The 18,536-nt window shown below is 40.1% G+C and overlaps 1 protein-coding gene across 1 annotated transcript in view; it reads right to left on the bottom strand.

Moving 5' to 3' along the window:
• Positions 1-9,623: 9,623 nt before the first annotated feature.
• Positions 9,624-18,536, bottom strand: part of PRRG2 (proline rich and Gla domain 2) — an 89,558-nt gene continuing 80,645 nt past the window's right edge. The window contains exons 6-7 of the mRNA XM_073602167.1: positions 14,534-14,689; positions 9,624-10,593 (exon numbers count right to left, since the gene is read on the bottom strand). Coding sequence (XP_073458268.1) covers positions 14,536-14,689 — 154 coding nt within the window. The 3' untranslated portion in view covers positions 9,624-10,593; positions 14,534-14,535. The remainder of the gene's footprint in view (positions 10,594-14,533; positions 14,690-18,536) is intronic.

The raw sequence follows: 18,536 nt of genomic DNA, 5'->3' as shown, positions 1-18,536 counted from the left end.
CGAAAAAACCCGTTTGGTTGGCTCATTAAAGAGTATCTAAAGTGGAAAAAAAAAATCAGATGAGAGACTTCTTCCTTCTATGGGGCCAATCACAAGGGTCAATGTAGCACCACCAGTAGGAATCGCTACACGTTTCGCCAAAGGCTTCCTCAGGGGATCCTAAAGGTACTGGGGGATGTGATATAATATACAAACTTATATAGTTTTAAGCACATATATATGTATCACAAAAATTGCATTTCTAATAAGAACTTTATGTACAGAAAACAACAATTTCCCAATAATGCATGTTTCTTTGAGCTGCTTTTTAGTTGCGTTGTTTTTGTATTTAATCTGACTTTTTTTAGAAAAGAAACAGCTCAGACATAGCTGTAGCCAACCTGTGCTCCGATTGTTATATTTTCTGTATTAGTTGGGTTCTCCTAAGCCTAGCATTGATTGCTTTAGCCTACTTCTGTGGAGCATTCCCCAGTAGATAGTGCAAGAAGATACAAGGTCATGGGTCAATTTTTTTTTCACTCTGGCCAATCAATAGGAGGTTTATTGCCATTGATGTGGTCTGGGAAAAGAGATAAATATTCTGCGAGTTAAGGATTTCTTCCATTCCAGTCTTTGCCTGGAAAGAATGTCAATGTAAGGGATCCAGCTGTTGTCTCCAAGGCCTGCTGCCCAGGGGTAAAACAGTTCCAAAGTCAAGTCCAAAGGTTTGGGAAAGGGCACATACTAGGGCCGGGATAGCAGAAATGTGGTTAAGGGGAGATCCTTCAGGAAAGCTTGTCATGATTGGTCTTGGCTGCACACAACAAAGTCTTCGCTTTCAGGCACATTACGTGCCTGAGGTGGGCTGAATTCTTTTTCAGAGGAGGGAATACTTGTTGCTGCTTTTTTGTGTCCTGTAATCGCTAACCCTTCCTCTACTGGACACTAAGCAAAAAAAATCTGTAAGCAAAAACTGAAAGAGTGGATGACAATCATTCAGTCACCAGTGATCGGTGGGTGTCTTGGGGTAGTTATAAGCTAGATCAGTGGTTCTCAACCACATCCCTCAAGTACCCCCAACGGGCCATTTTTTGGGAACTTCCCTTAGATAAAATATCCCTTAATTAATACCATGTCATTGATATTGATTTAAAGCAGCTGTGCAAAATAAAGGAAAACCTAAAAAACATGGCCCGTTGGGGGTACTTGAGGACTGAGGTTGAAAACCACTGGTTTAGATGACCAGTAGAAAGACTAGGTGGACCAACAAAATGCAGCGGCTCCTTTGGGAATCAGCACTACTATGAGCAACCAACATACCAAATTAGAGCCCTCTTTTTTGTTTAGATAATCCAGTGTGCATGAATAAACCCCCGATTGACTTCTGAAAAGGGCTTTGTGAATGCTGATTTAAGAGATGAAACAAAAAGCTCATACTAGAATTTCCTTTTCTAGAATACAAATATTTATTTTAAACCCCACAGTTACTTGTTTTTATTGACAGAAATGTTTCAAGCCAATATGAACATGTGAGGCACCTTAATATCACTACTGTCAAGGAAGAACATGCATTAGAACCAATGTATGAGCCTTAGTTTTCCACAGCTGTACTATCTTTTGTCTCATGCTCTTGTCTGACAGCTTGGTGCCCTGACAAATGACATTGCATCATGTATGCTCACAAGAGACAAATAGCTCTTCAACACAGTGCAAGACCCCCTTACTAAAGCGTGAATATCAATAGTTCATCATGGATTTCAGTCTCTCGTGCACCGAACAAGTGTAAAATCATACAGTGAAGGTCAGATGTTGGAGAAAATACTCACATATCCAGAAAAACGCTTGTTGAACACTCAGTGGCCACTTAATTAGGGACACCTAATAGCCAAAACGCAACCCATATGGCTGCATTTTAATATATAAAGCATGCAGACATGGTCAAGAGTTTGAGTTACTGACTAAAAATTTGAAACAGTAAGCAAGAAACTGCAGACCTCATTTTTATAAAACAGACTTGCAAGCGAATAATGCAAAACATCCAGTAAGCAGCAGTTGCAGAGGCCTAAAATGCCTCAATAAAAGGAAGAGGTCAGACCTGTTCAAGATGACAGGAAGTCCATAGCTGCTCAAATAACCACTGTATACAAATATACTATTCAGAAGGGCATCTCTGAATGTTCAATGCATCAACATTTATTGAGAACATTTAGTTCATTATTAGTAAATACACATTTTGAATTAATATTGTAGTGTTTACCTTAACTTCTTGCTGCCCAGGTAAAACATATGTTGTGCGGCAGCAAAGAGGGTGGACTTTAACGCCCACACACCACACATATGCGTCTGTGGATGGCTGAGGATTCTGTGCTGAGAACGAGTGGTTTGTCCTGCCCCCTTGGCGTATAGACCAATTTAAAGGGTCCCCAGAGCTGGGTGGGAAGAGTTTGAGGAATTTTTGTTGTGACTTTCAAGTTTGTATTTTTAGAGTTTTGATATTGTATTAAATATAGCACATGCAATAGTATTTGTCATCCAGTTTTACTACTGTTGAAATAAGACAGTTGATTTACTTTACCTTTAAAAAAGCTTCAACTTCCTGCCCCCCGGCAGTAGCTTATACCTAGCTTTCCAGGACACTATTAAGCAGCAACATTCCCCCTTACGATGGCAGCCATCTTCCTGCTCATCTCCTCCTGGACGTGCCAGGAGCCCCTAAACAATAGGTTTCGCTTAGGGGAAACCCAAGAAAAACAGAACTATAACAATTAAAGCTCAGGATGATCGCAACTTAGCTGCAATACTAAATTTAGACTAGGGACACTCCTGCTTAGGACAGAATCCCTACATGTGCTCCTATGTGGGCATCGCGATCAGGAAGAACATATGTCAAAATGATCAGTAGATCCACATGCAAAACAGTGGAAATTAGCAAATCTTGTCTTTCCCTGTAATGTGATACAGTCTTAGACCACTTCTTGAAAGCCCTCATTGGTCTTTCAATTTGATAAGTAGCCTCACTGCTCAGAGTTTCAAGAGGTAGAAAGGTGCAGAGTTACGTTCAACATATACAAGAGAAGTTGGAAACTTAATTTAATTCTAGCTGACTTAACCTCTGGATCTACTCAACATTCTGACAAGCAGTTTTTGCTAAAGGTAACCATAGAATATTAAATTATATAGTGTCAAGAGGGCTGACCAAGGCACTGAATCCTTACGTCGTCACATCCAGGGGTGTGGATAGATCTACAAAAGATCTGGGGCTAGAGTCCATAGCAGCGAAGTAAAGAAAGCCATATGCAAATATTCATTTACTTTTCTAACACACCTGGGTGGGGTCCGAGCGCAATGCTCTGTGCTCAGAGTCCATCTCTTTTGAAGCCTATTAGAGCCTATGGCTCTAATCAGGTGCTTAAAAAAAAACACCCCCACAACTGTAATTCAGGTGCCCGGCATCCGAAAAGGGGCCGGACACCTGAATAGGAGAGAGAGAGAGAGAGAGAGAGAGAGAGAGAGAGAGAGAGAGAGAGAGAGATTTTCCAGACGCACCCCCTGAGCACCTTAACTCTTCTTCCCCAGCCACTGTCTTTCTCCTGCTGCCCTCATCCATAAATCACAACGTGACTCTGGAGGCAGCAGACTAGCGAGCGTCGCCTCGGCTGGATGCAAGGAGAAATCCAGCACCACGGCCATTCTCCTGCTGCTGCCCTGCATATCACTCTGCAACCTGCAGGTAACAGTGCAGTGCGCCGGATCACACAGAAGGTAGAATGCGCCTGCAGCCGCTGCTGACTGTCCTTTCGCTTTACTCAAAAAGCTGCACCCGCTAAGACACTCAGGGCTATGGACCCCACATTCGGGGCTATAGCCCCAAAATCCACTCCCTAGCAACGCCACTGATCACATCCAAAATTAAACCTGAATCGTTTGGGACTTTAAAAAAGGTATCGGAGACCATAAAAGACTTCTAGAAATCATTTAAAACTCCTTGCAATTTACACTGAGCTTAAAATTTGTTGATGACCAAATATTTCCCCATTTAGCCCCTCAACAAGCATCTCTCATTGTGGGCACACTATACCCATACATATATTATGAAATTATATACTGTATTGTTCACTGTCAAAATCTGCTTCATGCATCTGTATGAAAGAAGTGGCTGTATTCTTAATGCATTTCGCTCTTTGAGGCAATAAGTGCAAAAAAGTCAATAAATGATAATATAGCCTGCTGGGACCTGGACATTACATTCATATGGTAAAGCAGGCATCACCCCTAAGTAGGGGCTGTCATGGGGGAGAGAGCATAAATTGTACTAAATGTGGCTAGTTGTTTTCCCAATGCTACTCAGAGCATTTGAATACCGGTAACCTCCAGCAGGTGTCTTCACCACCAATACAGAAAGTAAATAGATACCCTCAATAAAGCAGCAAAAATACCTATAGAGTATACCTATAAAATTCTATAGAGGAAACCTCTGCCCCAGACATCAGCTCTGACTTATTCCTGCCTTTGGGTCAGAGCCGTTATAGTTTTACTGTAAATATTGATTGCAGGCAACATCTCCAATTCACAGAGAGGTACATAATACGCTGAACACCCAATTTACAAGGTACCCCAACCCCCACAGAAAATAAAGTGCAGTCTCTACTGTGTGTACATGAAATGAGCACATTGTAGCAGAGGTGGTCTTTGACTAACGAAGACAGTTGAACTGATTAACTAATGAGCAATTACATATTCATTTTGCATTCCTCATTATGCATTCCATTAAATCATACCTAAATGAGCATTAATCATTTCATTATAAATTGAGATTCTACGTGCTAATTTTTATAGTCTTAATTTCAATGGCTTTATTGTATAAAAAGTAGTTAGAAAAGCTAACATCTAGCAGAATTTAGAGAAATGTGTGTTGTAGGACAAAATGAAACAATTTAGAAATCAAACTTTATAAAAGTGAACTTGCTATGATGTTTATCACCTGGTACAGCTGGAGATCCCCATGCCTAACTCCTGTAAGTGTTGACAGTCTCTGGGACCAGGTGTGTTACAATGCAGGGTGCTGCTGAGGAGTTCACTGAATTTGAAGGGATGGCACTGGCAAACTAGGGTGCTGGTTAGGAGATGGTGGTAAAGAGTGGACTTGACACATTCTCTTTAAATCCATGTTCTAATTGGCTTTCGAAAGCTTAATGTGTTATTATTAAGCCATGTCAAGTTGGTGTTAACTCGTGGCGACCACATGGTTAGCGTTTCTCCAGAACGGTCTGCCTTACGGCTCTTAAGTCTTTGCAACAGCATGTTTATAATTTCTGTATCCATCCATCTTATTGCCTGTTGTCCTCTTCTTCTTTTACCTTCAAGTTTTCCAAGCATAATGGTCTTTTCCAATAAGTTGGCTTTTCTCATATGTCCAGAATAAGACAGCTTCAGCCTAGCCATTAGGGTTTCAAATGGAAGCTTGATGGATCCACTTAGTTTTGCTTGTTGTCAACAAATAATTTTTCACCCACACCCAAGTTCAAAGACATCAATATATCTGCATTGTCCAGCTTTCACATCAATAAAGAGTGACAGAAAATACCATAGCCAAGACAATTTTTTGATCTTTGAACATTTTTTTGATCTTTGAACACATCAGTACTTTTAAATACTTTTTAGGCCTTTCATCCAGTGGTTTTCAGGGGCTTTAATTTAAAATGGAACAAGGATTGAGAGGAAACTCCTCAAAATGAATGCACATCATATCTTGGGTTCAACAGAACAGGTGTCTACATTGAGAGAATGACTGTTGCTGCTGTAAATTGTATACTTGTTTACATTCTATCCCAGTGACAATAGGGCAAAAAGTTAGGAGGAAATCTCCAAAATGGTGACCTAAGCTGGAGTTAGAATCTAGCAGGAGATCTAACCCTTCCCCACTTTAACCAAAGCTGGAGAAAAAAATGTTTTGGCTCAAGCTCCATTTTAAATCTCCAAATCTGCAGAAGAAACTGCCAGCAGGTGAACCTGTCAGCACAGGTTTCGCTTTATCCAAGAACAAAGCTGCTAAAGATGCAATAGACTTACCTTTCTGTCAGGCTGTATATTGACATGGCACAGCATCGCTGTCTTCTAGCTGTTGCAATATTCAACTGGTAGGATGGGTCAAATACTTGTTACCCCCACTGCATGCTGTAGTTTCTTCTGAAGCTCTTATGTGATGTGTGAACTAGTGTGGGTGGGGAAGCAGATATTCCACACATCCAGGAATGTGGAATACCTGATAAGGCCTGGGAGCAACAAAGCAGCAGGGTTTTAAGACGTGGGCCACAGGTAATGTAGCTGTGATAATCGGTCACTTTAAAGTGGACCTTAAAGCAGTCCCAGCCTGGGGAAAAAACAAAATTAAAAGTCAGCAGTTACAAATACTGTAGCTGCTTTTAATAGAAGGACACTTACCTGTACAGGGAGCCTGCAATGTCGGCACCCCAAGCCGATCCGTCCATCGGCTTCGGGTGCAGGCACCGGCATAGTAAGGGAAGCCGGCAGTGAAGCTTCACAGCCAGTTTCCTACTATGCATGCACTAGTTGCGTGGCGCTTTATGAATGGTCCTGTCGTCTTTTGGGACACACACACATCCCAGAAGGCTGCGGGGGGGGGCGAGTCGGATGCAAACGTCGAAGTGACGTACCTCGCCGCAGCGCCATATGACGGAAGTCCCAAAGAAAACATGCAAAAAAATATGTCCAAAAAATGAGGGGGGGGGTTGTGGGGTGATCAATTGTTTGAGACCGATTACATTAACATCTGTTCATCCCCTTTGCAGCTGCCATTGAAATACCCACTTGACCACCACAAATACCTCCCAAGAACAGGCACATGTGCATTTGACCTGCAGCTGACCTTCTTCTGACCTGCATTTGACTTGCTTAAAGTGGGTTTTGCATTTCTATAGATTTGTGTGCAAACAAAAGTCAGTCAATACAGGCCCTTACTTCCACTTCCTTCCTAACTTTGGCAAAGTACCTCTATAAGAGATCTTTGTAGGCAGAGGCACTGATTGTCCGCCTCTGACTGTTACCAATTATAAAGCACACAACTCCCATAAATGTTCTCTGCCCCATATCTAGAGCACAGCATATATACAATACAAGACATATAGCATTATATAATCCCTCTGTAAAGCAAACATACAAGTCTATGGATTGTGGGTTTTCCATTTGTACTTTTCTCTCCTATTTATCTGCTACGTTGGTACACTGCATCGAAAACCCATCACTGGTAGCTATTGGTGCATAGCTTTTAGCATTAAAAACCGTGTGTGAATAATAGCGGCCCACAATATGACCCATCCTCCAACTTTAACATTACTCTCACACTTCAATCCCATCTCCTGGCAGGGCTAAAACTCTCCTGGCATTCATCTTCTTCATCAGACTGCCTTATTTGCCTAATCCATCTGAATGTCTGAATAACCTTGAATTTCATCCTGTGAAAATACAAATACCATCCTAAATAGATAACAGAAAGGGAATTTGGACCACACAAAATCATATACCTTTAGTACTGCCCAGAAACATGTAAAAAAAAAAAAAAAAATCATACCAAGTCTGGTCGCAATGAATTCCAAGGGAAAATTTAGCTAAAATTCCAAGGGGAGATTTAGCTACATTGAGTAATCAAGTATTCTGGCTTGTGCTAGCATTGCACTGATTGATTTCAATTGGTGTCTGGTGGTAGTCTTTAAAAAACCACTACATATTATGACAAATTCTTAGCAAATAATCTTTATTTAAAAATACAAATTTAATTAAGGCATCAATTAAATGAAATGTGTTTCCAATATACATAAAAACTATGAAACATGGCCACTCGATCTCCATCATCCCATACATTGGCACAATAATGACTGTTTAATAAAGAAAAGATGTAAACATTACCCATAGGCAACCTGCAGTGGTTTGATGCTTTTTATTCTACATTTCACCATGGATGGGGGGGGCTTTACAATCACATATAGGTATAGGCAACGAAAACAGCTATGTTGTGGGCTAAACCAATGATTAAATAATTAAAATGGCCCTCTACCCGATACTATCATATTTTGGAGGGATGGTGAAAACAGGCAGTGTAAAATGATGCTTAATTTTAAGCCCATACTCTTTAGATACAGTGGTCTAAACTTCCTCCAGCAATTTTCTTTTCTTCGATTCCACCTCTGTTCCTAATGGCCAATAGACTCACCATAGATTTGATTAGTGAATCCATCAAGATTCAGATGGTATAGTAGGGCTGGGAAGGTAAGCATAGGGTTTAGCCCATTAAAATAACGCTCCTTCCTTAAAGGGATTTTGTCACAAACCAAAGCAGCTGTCAGTGAAGGTTCAGATGGAAAGCCACTTCTTGATTCATGTGCCACATATAGTACTGTGGCAAAGACAAACCCTGAAATAATTATGCATTCTGACAGCCAGGAGATTTACAATTCCAGTTTTTCCACAGTATTGCTACTTTTGAATCCATTTCAAAGATCTCTACATAGAACATAGACTAAGGAAATATTTGTCGATGGAATGGATTGCTTAGATCCCCCCCCCCCTAAAAAAATAATTTCATTCCCAAAGATCTCTACATAGAACATAGACTAAGGAACTATTCGTTGATGGAATGGATTGCTTAGATCCCCCCTTAAAAAAATAAATAAAAATGAAGTCAATAAGAGTCTTGTACCAGCAGATATCGCCAGACCCCTCCCCATGTAGAACAATGCAGCTTTTGTTTCAGGCTAAAGTTCAGGCACCCCCCCTACAACCTGTAGGCCCCCCCCCCAACCTGTAGCCCCCCCCCCCACAACCTGTGGGCTTTAATGCATATGCCCCTGGTCACTTCCTACAGTCCTGCCACTCATTCGGTCTACAAAATAGGCTTCTATAATTTCTTTAGTTAAACAGGCTATGATCAAACAAAATATGAGAACTGATTTCGGTTTAAAGCTGAACTCCGGACACAAAAAAACTTCACAATAGAATTCCCATATTTCTGTGCACCAAATTTTTTTTTTTTTTTAAATTCAAGAACTTGCCACATATTAATATCACATCATCTATGTGCTGCACATAGCCTGCACAAAGAGCAAAGCTATGCACTGGCTATGTGGTACGCCCACAACAGGCTGTTGGCCAAAAAAAAAAAAAAAAGGGTGGGTGCAAGACCAGTCACTTGGCATGAGGAGAGAAAGCAGCAGTGACTGGTCTTTATTACAGGAAGTTCCGACACAAAAGCAAATTGCAGGAGTTGTTTTATGCTGAATTACTGCAAAGATCTGGAAGAAGTACACAAAAGGACGCTAAGAAGGAACACACACAAATATAATATTTAGATAACATTTGTTTAGTCTGGATTTTAGCATTAAACCTTCAGGACTGTCATACTCACTTCACTATCCAGCCATTCATTGACCCAAAACAAAGACATTGCCTGACCTGTACACACAACGACTCAGTAGGTAGTGAAGAATGGATGACAGGCCCCCAATCTTGAACAAATATATAAATAAAAAACAGCAGTGACTTTTGTAATTCTATTATGACCAGTCCCCTTAAAATGATGCTCTTCCAGCATCTTCTAGTTTCCCTGAACAGAGAAAGAATGTGTATACAGATTATAGTCAAAAAACATTTTTTATTACTAAAAACACACACAAAATACAAAATTACACCTTTAAACAATATAATTTTCTCTTTTATGCTGTTCTTGGCTGTAGGTATGGCTGTTGTTTTAAATATAAAAAAAAATTCAAATACACACAACAGCCATCTTGTTGGTTCTGGCCTTGTTCAGCACTAAAAATTCACAGTACACCCTTCTCCCCGTGTCATTAAAAGTCATTTAGAATGCTGCAAATCCCAGGCTTTATATTGACAGCTGCGTTAAACCTTGTCAGCTTGACGTGCCCTGAAATACATTGCTCTGGATGTACACATTAAGGCCTTCAGGCAGGGAATCTGAAAGCTTTTGGATGTGCGGAATAATCTCTGAAGTCACGTCCATCACAGATTTAGAGGAATTTACTTTGGAATTTGGAGAACGGCTGGATGTTACAGGATAGAGGCAATTACTTCTGAAATATTTAACGCAGCTTGAACTAAACTCAATCTTCGGCCCAGTAACCGGCTGCTTAGACTTCAGATTCCACCTGGAAAATATCATCTTTGTAGGGTATTCTCAACCTTCTGGAGGAATTTTTGTGATCCCTGAAATTCATTTTCACACATACAGCAGCGTATTTTAAGTTGGGGAAAGATTTACATTAATGTAAGCCTTCGACAGCATTGGAATCTTGGTGTGCCTGTGTGATGGATAATGAGCGTGATGGCTCATATTAAGTTACAAATTCGGTTACTGAGACTGCATCCTGGGGATTGGATAAAGCTGCTTCTTCTAGCAGAGCGTAAACATTAATAAAGTCTCGAACCTGGTTCAGTGGTCATCTCTTTGGTAACTGTTTCTTTCAGTAGCATAATTAAAACGAAAAAAAAAAAAAATTGGTCCACAGTACATGAGTTTCCCTGCCGCGCGAGTCAATTGCTAACTTTTATCTTCAGCTGGGCTGATTCGATCTGGTGGAACCTCTAAATACAATGGAAATAAAACAGTCAGCATATGTACATACATAAAGGAATTTTTCCTTTGCAAAGAACATCCAATCATGGCCAAGGAGAAAAAAAAAAAAAAAAAAAAAAAACAAAGAACAAAAAGCAGTATTTTTTCTTGGACATGATTGAATGATGGAAGTCAGCAGAGTTTCACCTCATTCACTAAGCTAAGGGAAAATTCTCTTGCAAGTAAACAGCCTGCTTGCCCTTCGTAAATCAACCCTATTCTGTTCCAATTGTAGGTTACATTAAAATAGGACATTCATTTTAAGCAGAACTATAGACAAACTATGACATACTGTACGTGACATTGCTTGCCACACCAAGACTGGGCTCTCTGTTTTTCTAAGTACCCCTGTAAATAATATTTTCTAAACACTGCCAGTAAAACCATCGGACAGGAACTTTCTTTGATGGTGTGACAGCACTAAAATCATTATAGCATGGTCACCCTTGATGCTGCTTTAAGCCTAGTACACACGGGCCGAATGTCAGCATCAGCTGGTTCATAAAAAGCCCATGTGTACTACAACTGGTCCAACAGAAACCGGCCGCTTGGACAATTCTGTCGAAGAAGGAAGACCGAAAAAAGGTCTGCCGATCGGGGGGGAGGGGGGGGGGGACGCCCTTCCTCCTGTTAAAACAAAATAGAACAGCAGGTGAGATTGCCGTTCATCGGCTTGTTAGTACAGCGGCTCCGACCTAAGCTGTCAGTATTTTTTTTGTTCAGCCAGCTGGGTTGAACGAAAAAAAAAGAAAAAACCTATTAGTGTGTACTAGGCTTTAGTTGCTTAGATACTGGCACTGTTGATAGCCCTATCAGTTAATAGCCATGCCTAGCTCTTCAGGTTGATAGCACATTGCTCTATCTGCAACAGCCCTGCTCAGTTCCTCCCACCCCCTCCAGCACTGTCCTGTAGAGTGCACATTTAAAAAAAAAAAAAAAAAAAAAAGTGAACATACATTGGTATTCAACATACCAACTAGCCTTGAAAATGCCTGTTGATTACCCCGAGAGGAAAAAAAAAAAAAAAAAAACACAAACAAAAAAAAAAAAGGCTCAGACCCAGCAGGCTGTTATATCCAATAGTGCCTGCTTGAACTATATCTGCAATGAAACACAATATAAAGTAGAAATCATATTCTTACATATGTAGTTAGGACTCGCTGTGGTACCATGCTGTGTCTTTAAAAGATAGGGCAAGTTGCACAGTGTGAGCATTTATGTACCCAACTCTCGATCAACATAACTATTTTTAAATCTCATGCTCCTAGCATTATCAAATAGATAGAAAAGTGTGTTATATTCACTTTTTTTTTTTGACATTTCATCAGTTGCTTCCCGATTTCCGGCCTACATCCCAGGAGTTGACAGGTACCCACTCCCATTTCTGCTTGGATAGCCTAGGCAATCAGAGTGGAAGTTCACCTTCCCCACTCACTGTCCATAGTCTTCTGGGACACATCGAGGCCCAGAAGACTGCTGGACCATTCACAATGCGCAAGGTGCAGCTCACGCATATGCAGTGAGCAGCCGGCTGTGAAACCGCAAGCTGGGGACTGAAGACCAGTGGAACAAAGGGCTTGGGTGAGCAAAGCGCTAGGATCCTGGGACAGGCGAGGATCTGTTTTTGGTAAATGCAAAAAAAATTAGCAAGGTTTGTCCATTTTACACACCTACTGAATAGAAAATTACCATTCTGAATGTTTTACCTCACATTGCATAATGTCTGATCAAAAATAAGAAAAAAATTAAAAATTCTGGAAGACCTGGAGATGGAATGCGGGAATGGGAATAGTTGACCTACGCTTACTTTTTGTTCCATAACAGAAACATTCCAACAGAAAAGATACCTTTTGTAATCGTAAAGTGTACTTCACTTTTCTTTTGAAACTCTGGAAGCCTGGGACCGCCACTCATACCTTGTTATAAACCAATCAATTTTGTACTCTGTTACTCTATATACCGCTTTGTTATTCTTGTTAAAAGTCTTAAATGAAAATAACTTTAAAAGAAAAAAATGTACTTTCTTGTATATGCATGTAAATGTGAAATGGTCCTTATACTTTGGCAGTTATGCACTTTTTATGCAAGCTACATTTTTGTAAATTTTATGCACAGGTTTCTGAACATTTTTATGAACACAATTTTATTTTTTTTTCATTCATTATACAAAGTGAGCGGTAAACCTTCAGAAACAGGATTTTCCATTGTGTAGATTGCACCGATACTAGTATCGGTATCGATACCGAGTATTTGCACAAGTATCAGTACTCATGTAAATGCACCGATATCTGAAGCCGATACTTTCATGCTAGGTTCTTTGAGCTGTCAGTGGGTCTCCCTGGTGTTAAAGAAGTCCGGTAATTGGAGCTGTCAAAAAAAAAAAAAAAAAAAAAAAAAACAGCCGGCAATGTTTATTAACAACATTGCTCAGCCTTGAAACACCAAAATAAAAAGAAACATGGTTTCTTTTTGTATATTTCTGTTTCTTCATCTGCAGATCAAAGGCATGAACAAATGTTCCTCTGTTTAACCTCTTATAAACCCTTAATTTACTCTAATCAGCCTTAATTAACTCCCTATTCTCCTCCATTTAATTATTATTTACCTGCTTTTTTTCCTTTTGTTCACATCTATTTTATGAACAATTAAAACTTTAGTATCGGTACTAGTACTCATTGTAAAAAAAAAAATGGTATTGGTGCATCCCTAGTGTAGATGTATAAAATATACAAAACTACATGATACATGCACTTGTTGCATTTAACAATCATTTCAATGTACCTGTTTCATGTGCATAAAAGCACAAAAATTGATTTTAAAAATGGACTAAGATGCACGACATAGACGTGAACGCGCAACATAGGAAAAGGACAGAATTTCTATTTTAATTGCATTTTCAGGCAGTAAAACCAAAATACATGTGTTTTACTGCATCTAGATCAGGGGTCCCCAAACTGCGGCCACTTGCTTGCCTTTATTCGGCCCTTGGGGCACTATTCATCCCACTGATGAGAAAATATTCTTCCCTCCAACTGCAAAAACGGGGCATAATTCCTGCCACTGACAACCATGGGCACCATTTCTTCCCACTGACACCAACAATGGGGTGATATTCCTCACCCCAATACAAAAGACTGGGCATGATTTACTCCCACTGATTCCAGGAAAATGTTCTATTGCTGCTGGCCACAGACCAGCCCCCCTAAAGTCTGAAGAACAGTAAACTGGCCCTTTGTTTACAATGTTTAGTGACCCTTGATATAAATCATAACTACCTGTATTGCCATATGTGACATGTTTCTATATTTACATTTAGCTGTTTTTAATATGGCAAGTGGATAACCATATTGTATTAGGATATGTGGACTATCATATGTTGAAAAAAGCATTGTCCATTAGAGCGATGCAGCTTTTGGTAAAAGTGGATAATTTTAATTTTGTACTGTCTATATTTGGCAATTTCTTGCCAAATAATATTAAAAATGTATGTTTAGCATGTATTGAGGCTAATGTATGGCTAGCTTTAAGTGTGCCCATCTAGAGATAAATCAGGCCTCCCAAAAATCCACGTTCATAGCATCATCAAGCAGGCTGGTTTGTAACAGATATGGCCATCTACAATGAGTGACCAACCCTAAACAATGCAGACCTTTGGCACGTGTGCTAAACATCTATACTGTGTGGGAAAAAAAAACACAAGAATTAGGTACACATGGTAATAGAGTCAGGGGACCTTCTGTTTCAGTCCTACTATATCAACAATGGTCTTGATGACCGTCATTATAGAAAGTTGGGGGCTTGCTGCCCATACACTTATTTGACCAAAGAAGATTGGACACAACCTTTGTTGGGTGACAACCCATTCAGTTACTGGAGTATTACTGTAATTAGGATTTTAGGTGTAATTACCTCTAATATGGTGGAGGAGGTGCATCATAAGTGCCCGATGCTTCTAAAGCCTCTTCATATGACGGGAGTCCTGGGGCAGTAGGTTCAGGTAAAGGTGGAGGTGTCAACGGAAATGATTCAGCAAGGGGTATATTGCTAGTAAGGTTTACTGGGGGTCTGATACAAAGATAAAAAGAGAAAACAAGACTTAAACTCAGTAAACTTAACATTTTGTTTAATTGTAAAGGATCAGTCCACCCTTATAACAGGGAGATACAAAGAACACTGTGTATATCTGGTATGCGTTTAATGAAAAAGTATTTTTAAATTCAGTTAATAAAGTACCTATGTCACAGCAAAGAGAGGCCTGGGGGAAGGGGCCAGCCTGACTGAATAATCTAGGTAGGTTCTCATTTTACATAGTTCTAGTTAATCTAAAGGCAATTGTACAGAGATTGTACCTTCCTACTTGAATGGTGAGCTTAAAGTGGAAGTCCAGCCTAACTAAGCTTATACCTGCCCCCACCCCCCCTCTTCTGAATCCTATTGTATCTACCCTGTGAAAGAAAGACTTACCTATCCTAAAGGTGATCCAGTCTGGTCACATGATCTCCGCAGTGGCCAGCTTCAATGAAGAGAACGCTGACAACAGCTGCGGAGCCTGGGCACTGATGTCACCCTTAGACTTACTATGAGGCATCGGTTGTCGGTGGTCCCTCATTCTACACTGCAGCAGCCGCCGACAGCTGATCAAGTGACCAGACCGGATCGCTCTCAGAATAGGTAAGTATACACATCTTCCTTTCACATGGGAAATAGAATAGAGGGGTGGGAGCACATTTAAAGCAGGCCATATACATTACATTTTTTTTTTTAAAGGTAAAATATACTTTGCAATTTGATCGTACAATCTTCGAAAGATCTAACAACAATTACATAGTGCAAGGGCCATAACTAGATACAAACTGAAAAGGCTGTTTGAGGTTAGCTCTCATATTACATAATTTTTGTAAATTCAAAAGGAGATTGTAAAATCAGATATTTCATGTGCATAGCCAACTTAACACTGATTCTTCTGAGTTAGAAGAGAGAAGACCTTACTGATCATCCTATATCAGGAGGCTGTGGTGGAAAGGTGTCCTGATCAAGCTCAACACATTGGTCTGGCAGGATTTCCTTGATTATTAGATTGGCTACACAAAATATGAACTCGTTTGACATGTTATCCATTTTACAAATTGATTTATTTGTGTTCAGTTTTGACACGTGGATTTACGTCTTTAACCTCTCAGGGAGCAGTAATGTGTCCCCTGTAAGGTTTCTGCTTGAGACATAGAAAAGTGACGGCAGAAATAGACAGTAGTCCATCGACTCTGCCCATTTTTTTTTCGTTAACGTTTTTGTTTGGAGTATAGATCTAGGGTTTGTCCCTAGCATGTTTGAAGCCACCCTAACTTCAAAGGAACCCCCATTGTGCAGCATAATTTTAAGTCTATTGGATAGAGCAAGTTTCCCTCCTAACAGCCACAGAAGATGGGTGAAATGTGCAAATTACTTAATGGCCCGAGTATATAAACAGCAATGAATCATTGCCGGGTGACCCAGGGCATTATTTGCTAAGACGCTTGTAGATCCGTGCCAAGGAGGACATCCAGGGCCGGCCCTACTATGGGTCCCTGGTAGCACTTTGAGAGGGGCAGCAAATCGAACCACAGCCACTTCTCCTTCTCTTCTATTTATCCAGGAAATTGACGACCGATATTTTTTTTCCAGCAGTTTTGTGTGTCATGAGGAGTGACAACTGCTCCCTGGCCACTCCGCCTGCCCCTAGACTACTCTAGCCTGTCCATAGACTACCCTAACCTGCCCATTGGAATTGAGCATAATGGTATGTCATCATTTTGTATATAGACAAAGTGCTGTTTGCACGTAAATCTGACTGCCTGATAAATGTAATTTTAGTTGTAGTTATCATGATATAAAATAATGGGTGTCTGGGCCTTTTGGTGGGCATGATTTTTTATTTTTTTTTTTGGGGGGGGGGTTGCATTTCATTCTTGGACCTAGGCAGCACAATGTCTTGGGCCAGCCCTGAGGACATTAAACCACAACCCTTACAGTGTGTATTTGCTTTTTTTTCAATTTAATACTGTATGTTCATTGTTTGACCACCTATGCACACCATTGGATACATTTAGAAAAAAACTGAAATATATAGGGCAAAAGAAACTCTGCAAAACTTGTATTCTGTTGCAGGTTTTTTTTTCTTTTTTCTTCACATGGTGGGATTAAGCCCCAAAAGACCATTACTATACACATCCTAAAGCCCCATGATCTTGAAATGAATTAGCAATAGTATAGTTTAAAATGTTTTATTAGATTACATAGGAAACATAGATTCACTGAAAATAATTTTATCGATACGGGTTAAAAAAAAAAAAAAAAAAAAAACTCATGTGCATGAGGCTGCCATATTTTTGTCTAACAAAAGGAGACTCTGCTTCTCTCTAATCTCATATATACGGGTTGATTTACTAAAATTGAATGAGTGAAAAATCTGGTGCAGCTCTGAATAGAAATCTATCAGATTCCATATTTTTTTGAAGTATGGATTTAAAATTAAACATTTATACTCACCTAGGTGGATGCAGCATCGGTCCGATGCTGTATCTGTCCCCTGCCGCTTCTAGGAGCGATCAAAGACCACTGATTGCTCAGTTCTCAGTCTTCACTGAGCAGAGAACTGGTGACAGTCACCGGCTGTCTGCTCTGCCCCACCAGCACTCACTGGAGCGACAGGATTGGCAGGCTCAGTCTCCCAGCAGCTCGCTGAGAGGCTGAGCCATCTGCCAATCCAGGCTTTTGGGTAGATCCTGACTGTAAAGTCTGGATCTTTCCTGAGCTTGGACTGGCTCCGTGATGTCATGTCATGTCAAAACGGGTCACAGGAGTGCAGAACGAACTGCACTTCTGTGATCCCTAGGAGAAGTATACCAAGAATAGCTTTGGCTACACTTTTTTTATTTTTATATATTTTTATTAGTTTTGACACCACAGACAGGTAGCAAACATACATACGAACAAGTAAGTAGCAAGGTGACCCTCACAGAGGGAACATATTACAAAATACAACAAAAATGCAAACAGCAAGAGATTATGAGAGTCACGTTAATAAGAAAAGAGGCATAGCTCCCTTAGGTCATTAGGTATTACAAGCGTTAACCCACACATCCAAATTGATTGGCAATGAAGAGCATGGCATGAGAGTAATTGTTACCAAGGGAATGAAGGCGATGGAGGTCACATCAAAACAGAGGGCATATCAGAAGCCGTTGATGGCTCAGCTAACCACTTAGACCAGACCTTGTCATTTTTTTGGGACAACCCATGTTGGCATATGTATCTTTATAAAGAGACAGGCTGTTTACCAGCGGTTTCCAGAAAGTGAAGGGTGGGGGGAATGGACTTTCTCCAGCGAAGAGTAATGGTCTTTCTGGCATAAAGCAGAAGCAAACCAACCAAAGTACATCCCACCACAGGAATTACTGGTAAGTGTTCAATCAGCCCCAATATACATATAGAAGGAGTAGAGCTGCACGATTAATCGTTATCGCGATTTTTTCCCTGTTGCGCTCTTGAAAAAAGTATTTCCCGATTCTTTCTATGTAGAGAATTCTCTCTGCTCTGCTAAAGCCGACAACCATCAAAAGAAAGAAAGAAAAAAAAAAAAAAAAAACGGGCAAGAATCACAACATTCTTCAGCGGTGAAACTTGAGTATAAACATTGTAACAAGTTGTCCTTAAACTCAAAGGAATACACTTTGGTGTGAAAATGAGGGAAGTTTAACCACTTAAACACTAAACCTTTTTCTGACATTTGTTGGTTTCAAGTTAAAATAATTATTTGCTAGAAAATTACTTAGAACCCCCAAACAATATATTATAATATATTAAAATATATATAAAATGGTGGTTGTTGCAATTATTTATGTCACACTGTATTTGCGCAGCAGTCGTTCAAATG

Source organism: Aquarana catesbeiana, linkage group LG10 (genome assembly GCF_042186555.1).
Source record: "Aquarana catesbeiana isolate 2022-GZ linkage group LG10, ASM4218655v1, whole genome shotgun sequence".
NCBI classification, from domain to species: Eukaryota; Metazoa; Chordata; class Amphibia; order Anura; family Ranidae; genus Aquarana; species Aquarana catesbeiana.
The sequence above is the reverse complement of the archived record's forward strand: the minus strand, read 5'-3'. Positions and strand labels throughout refer to the sequence as shown.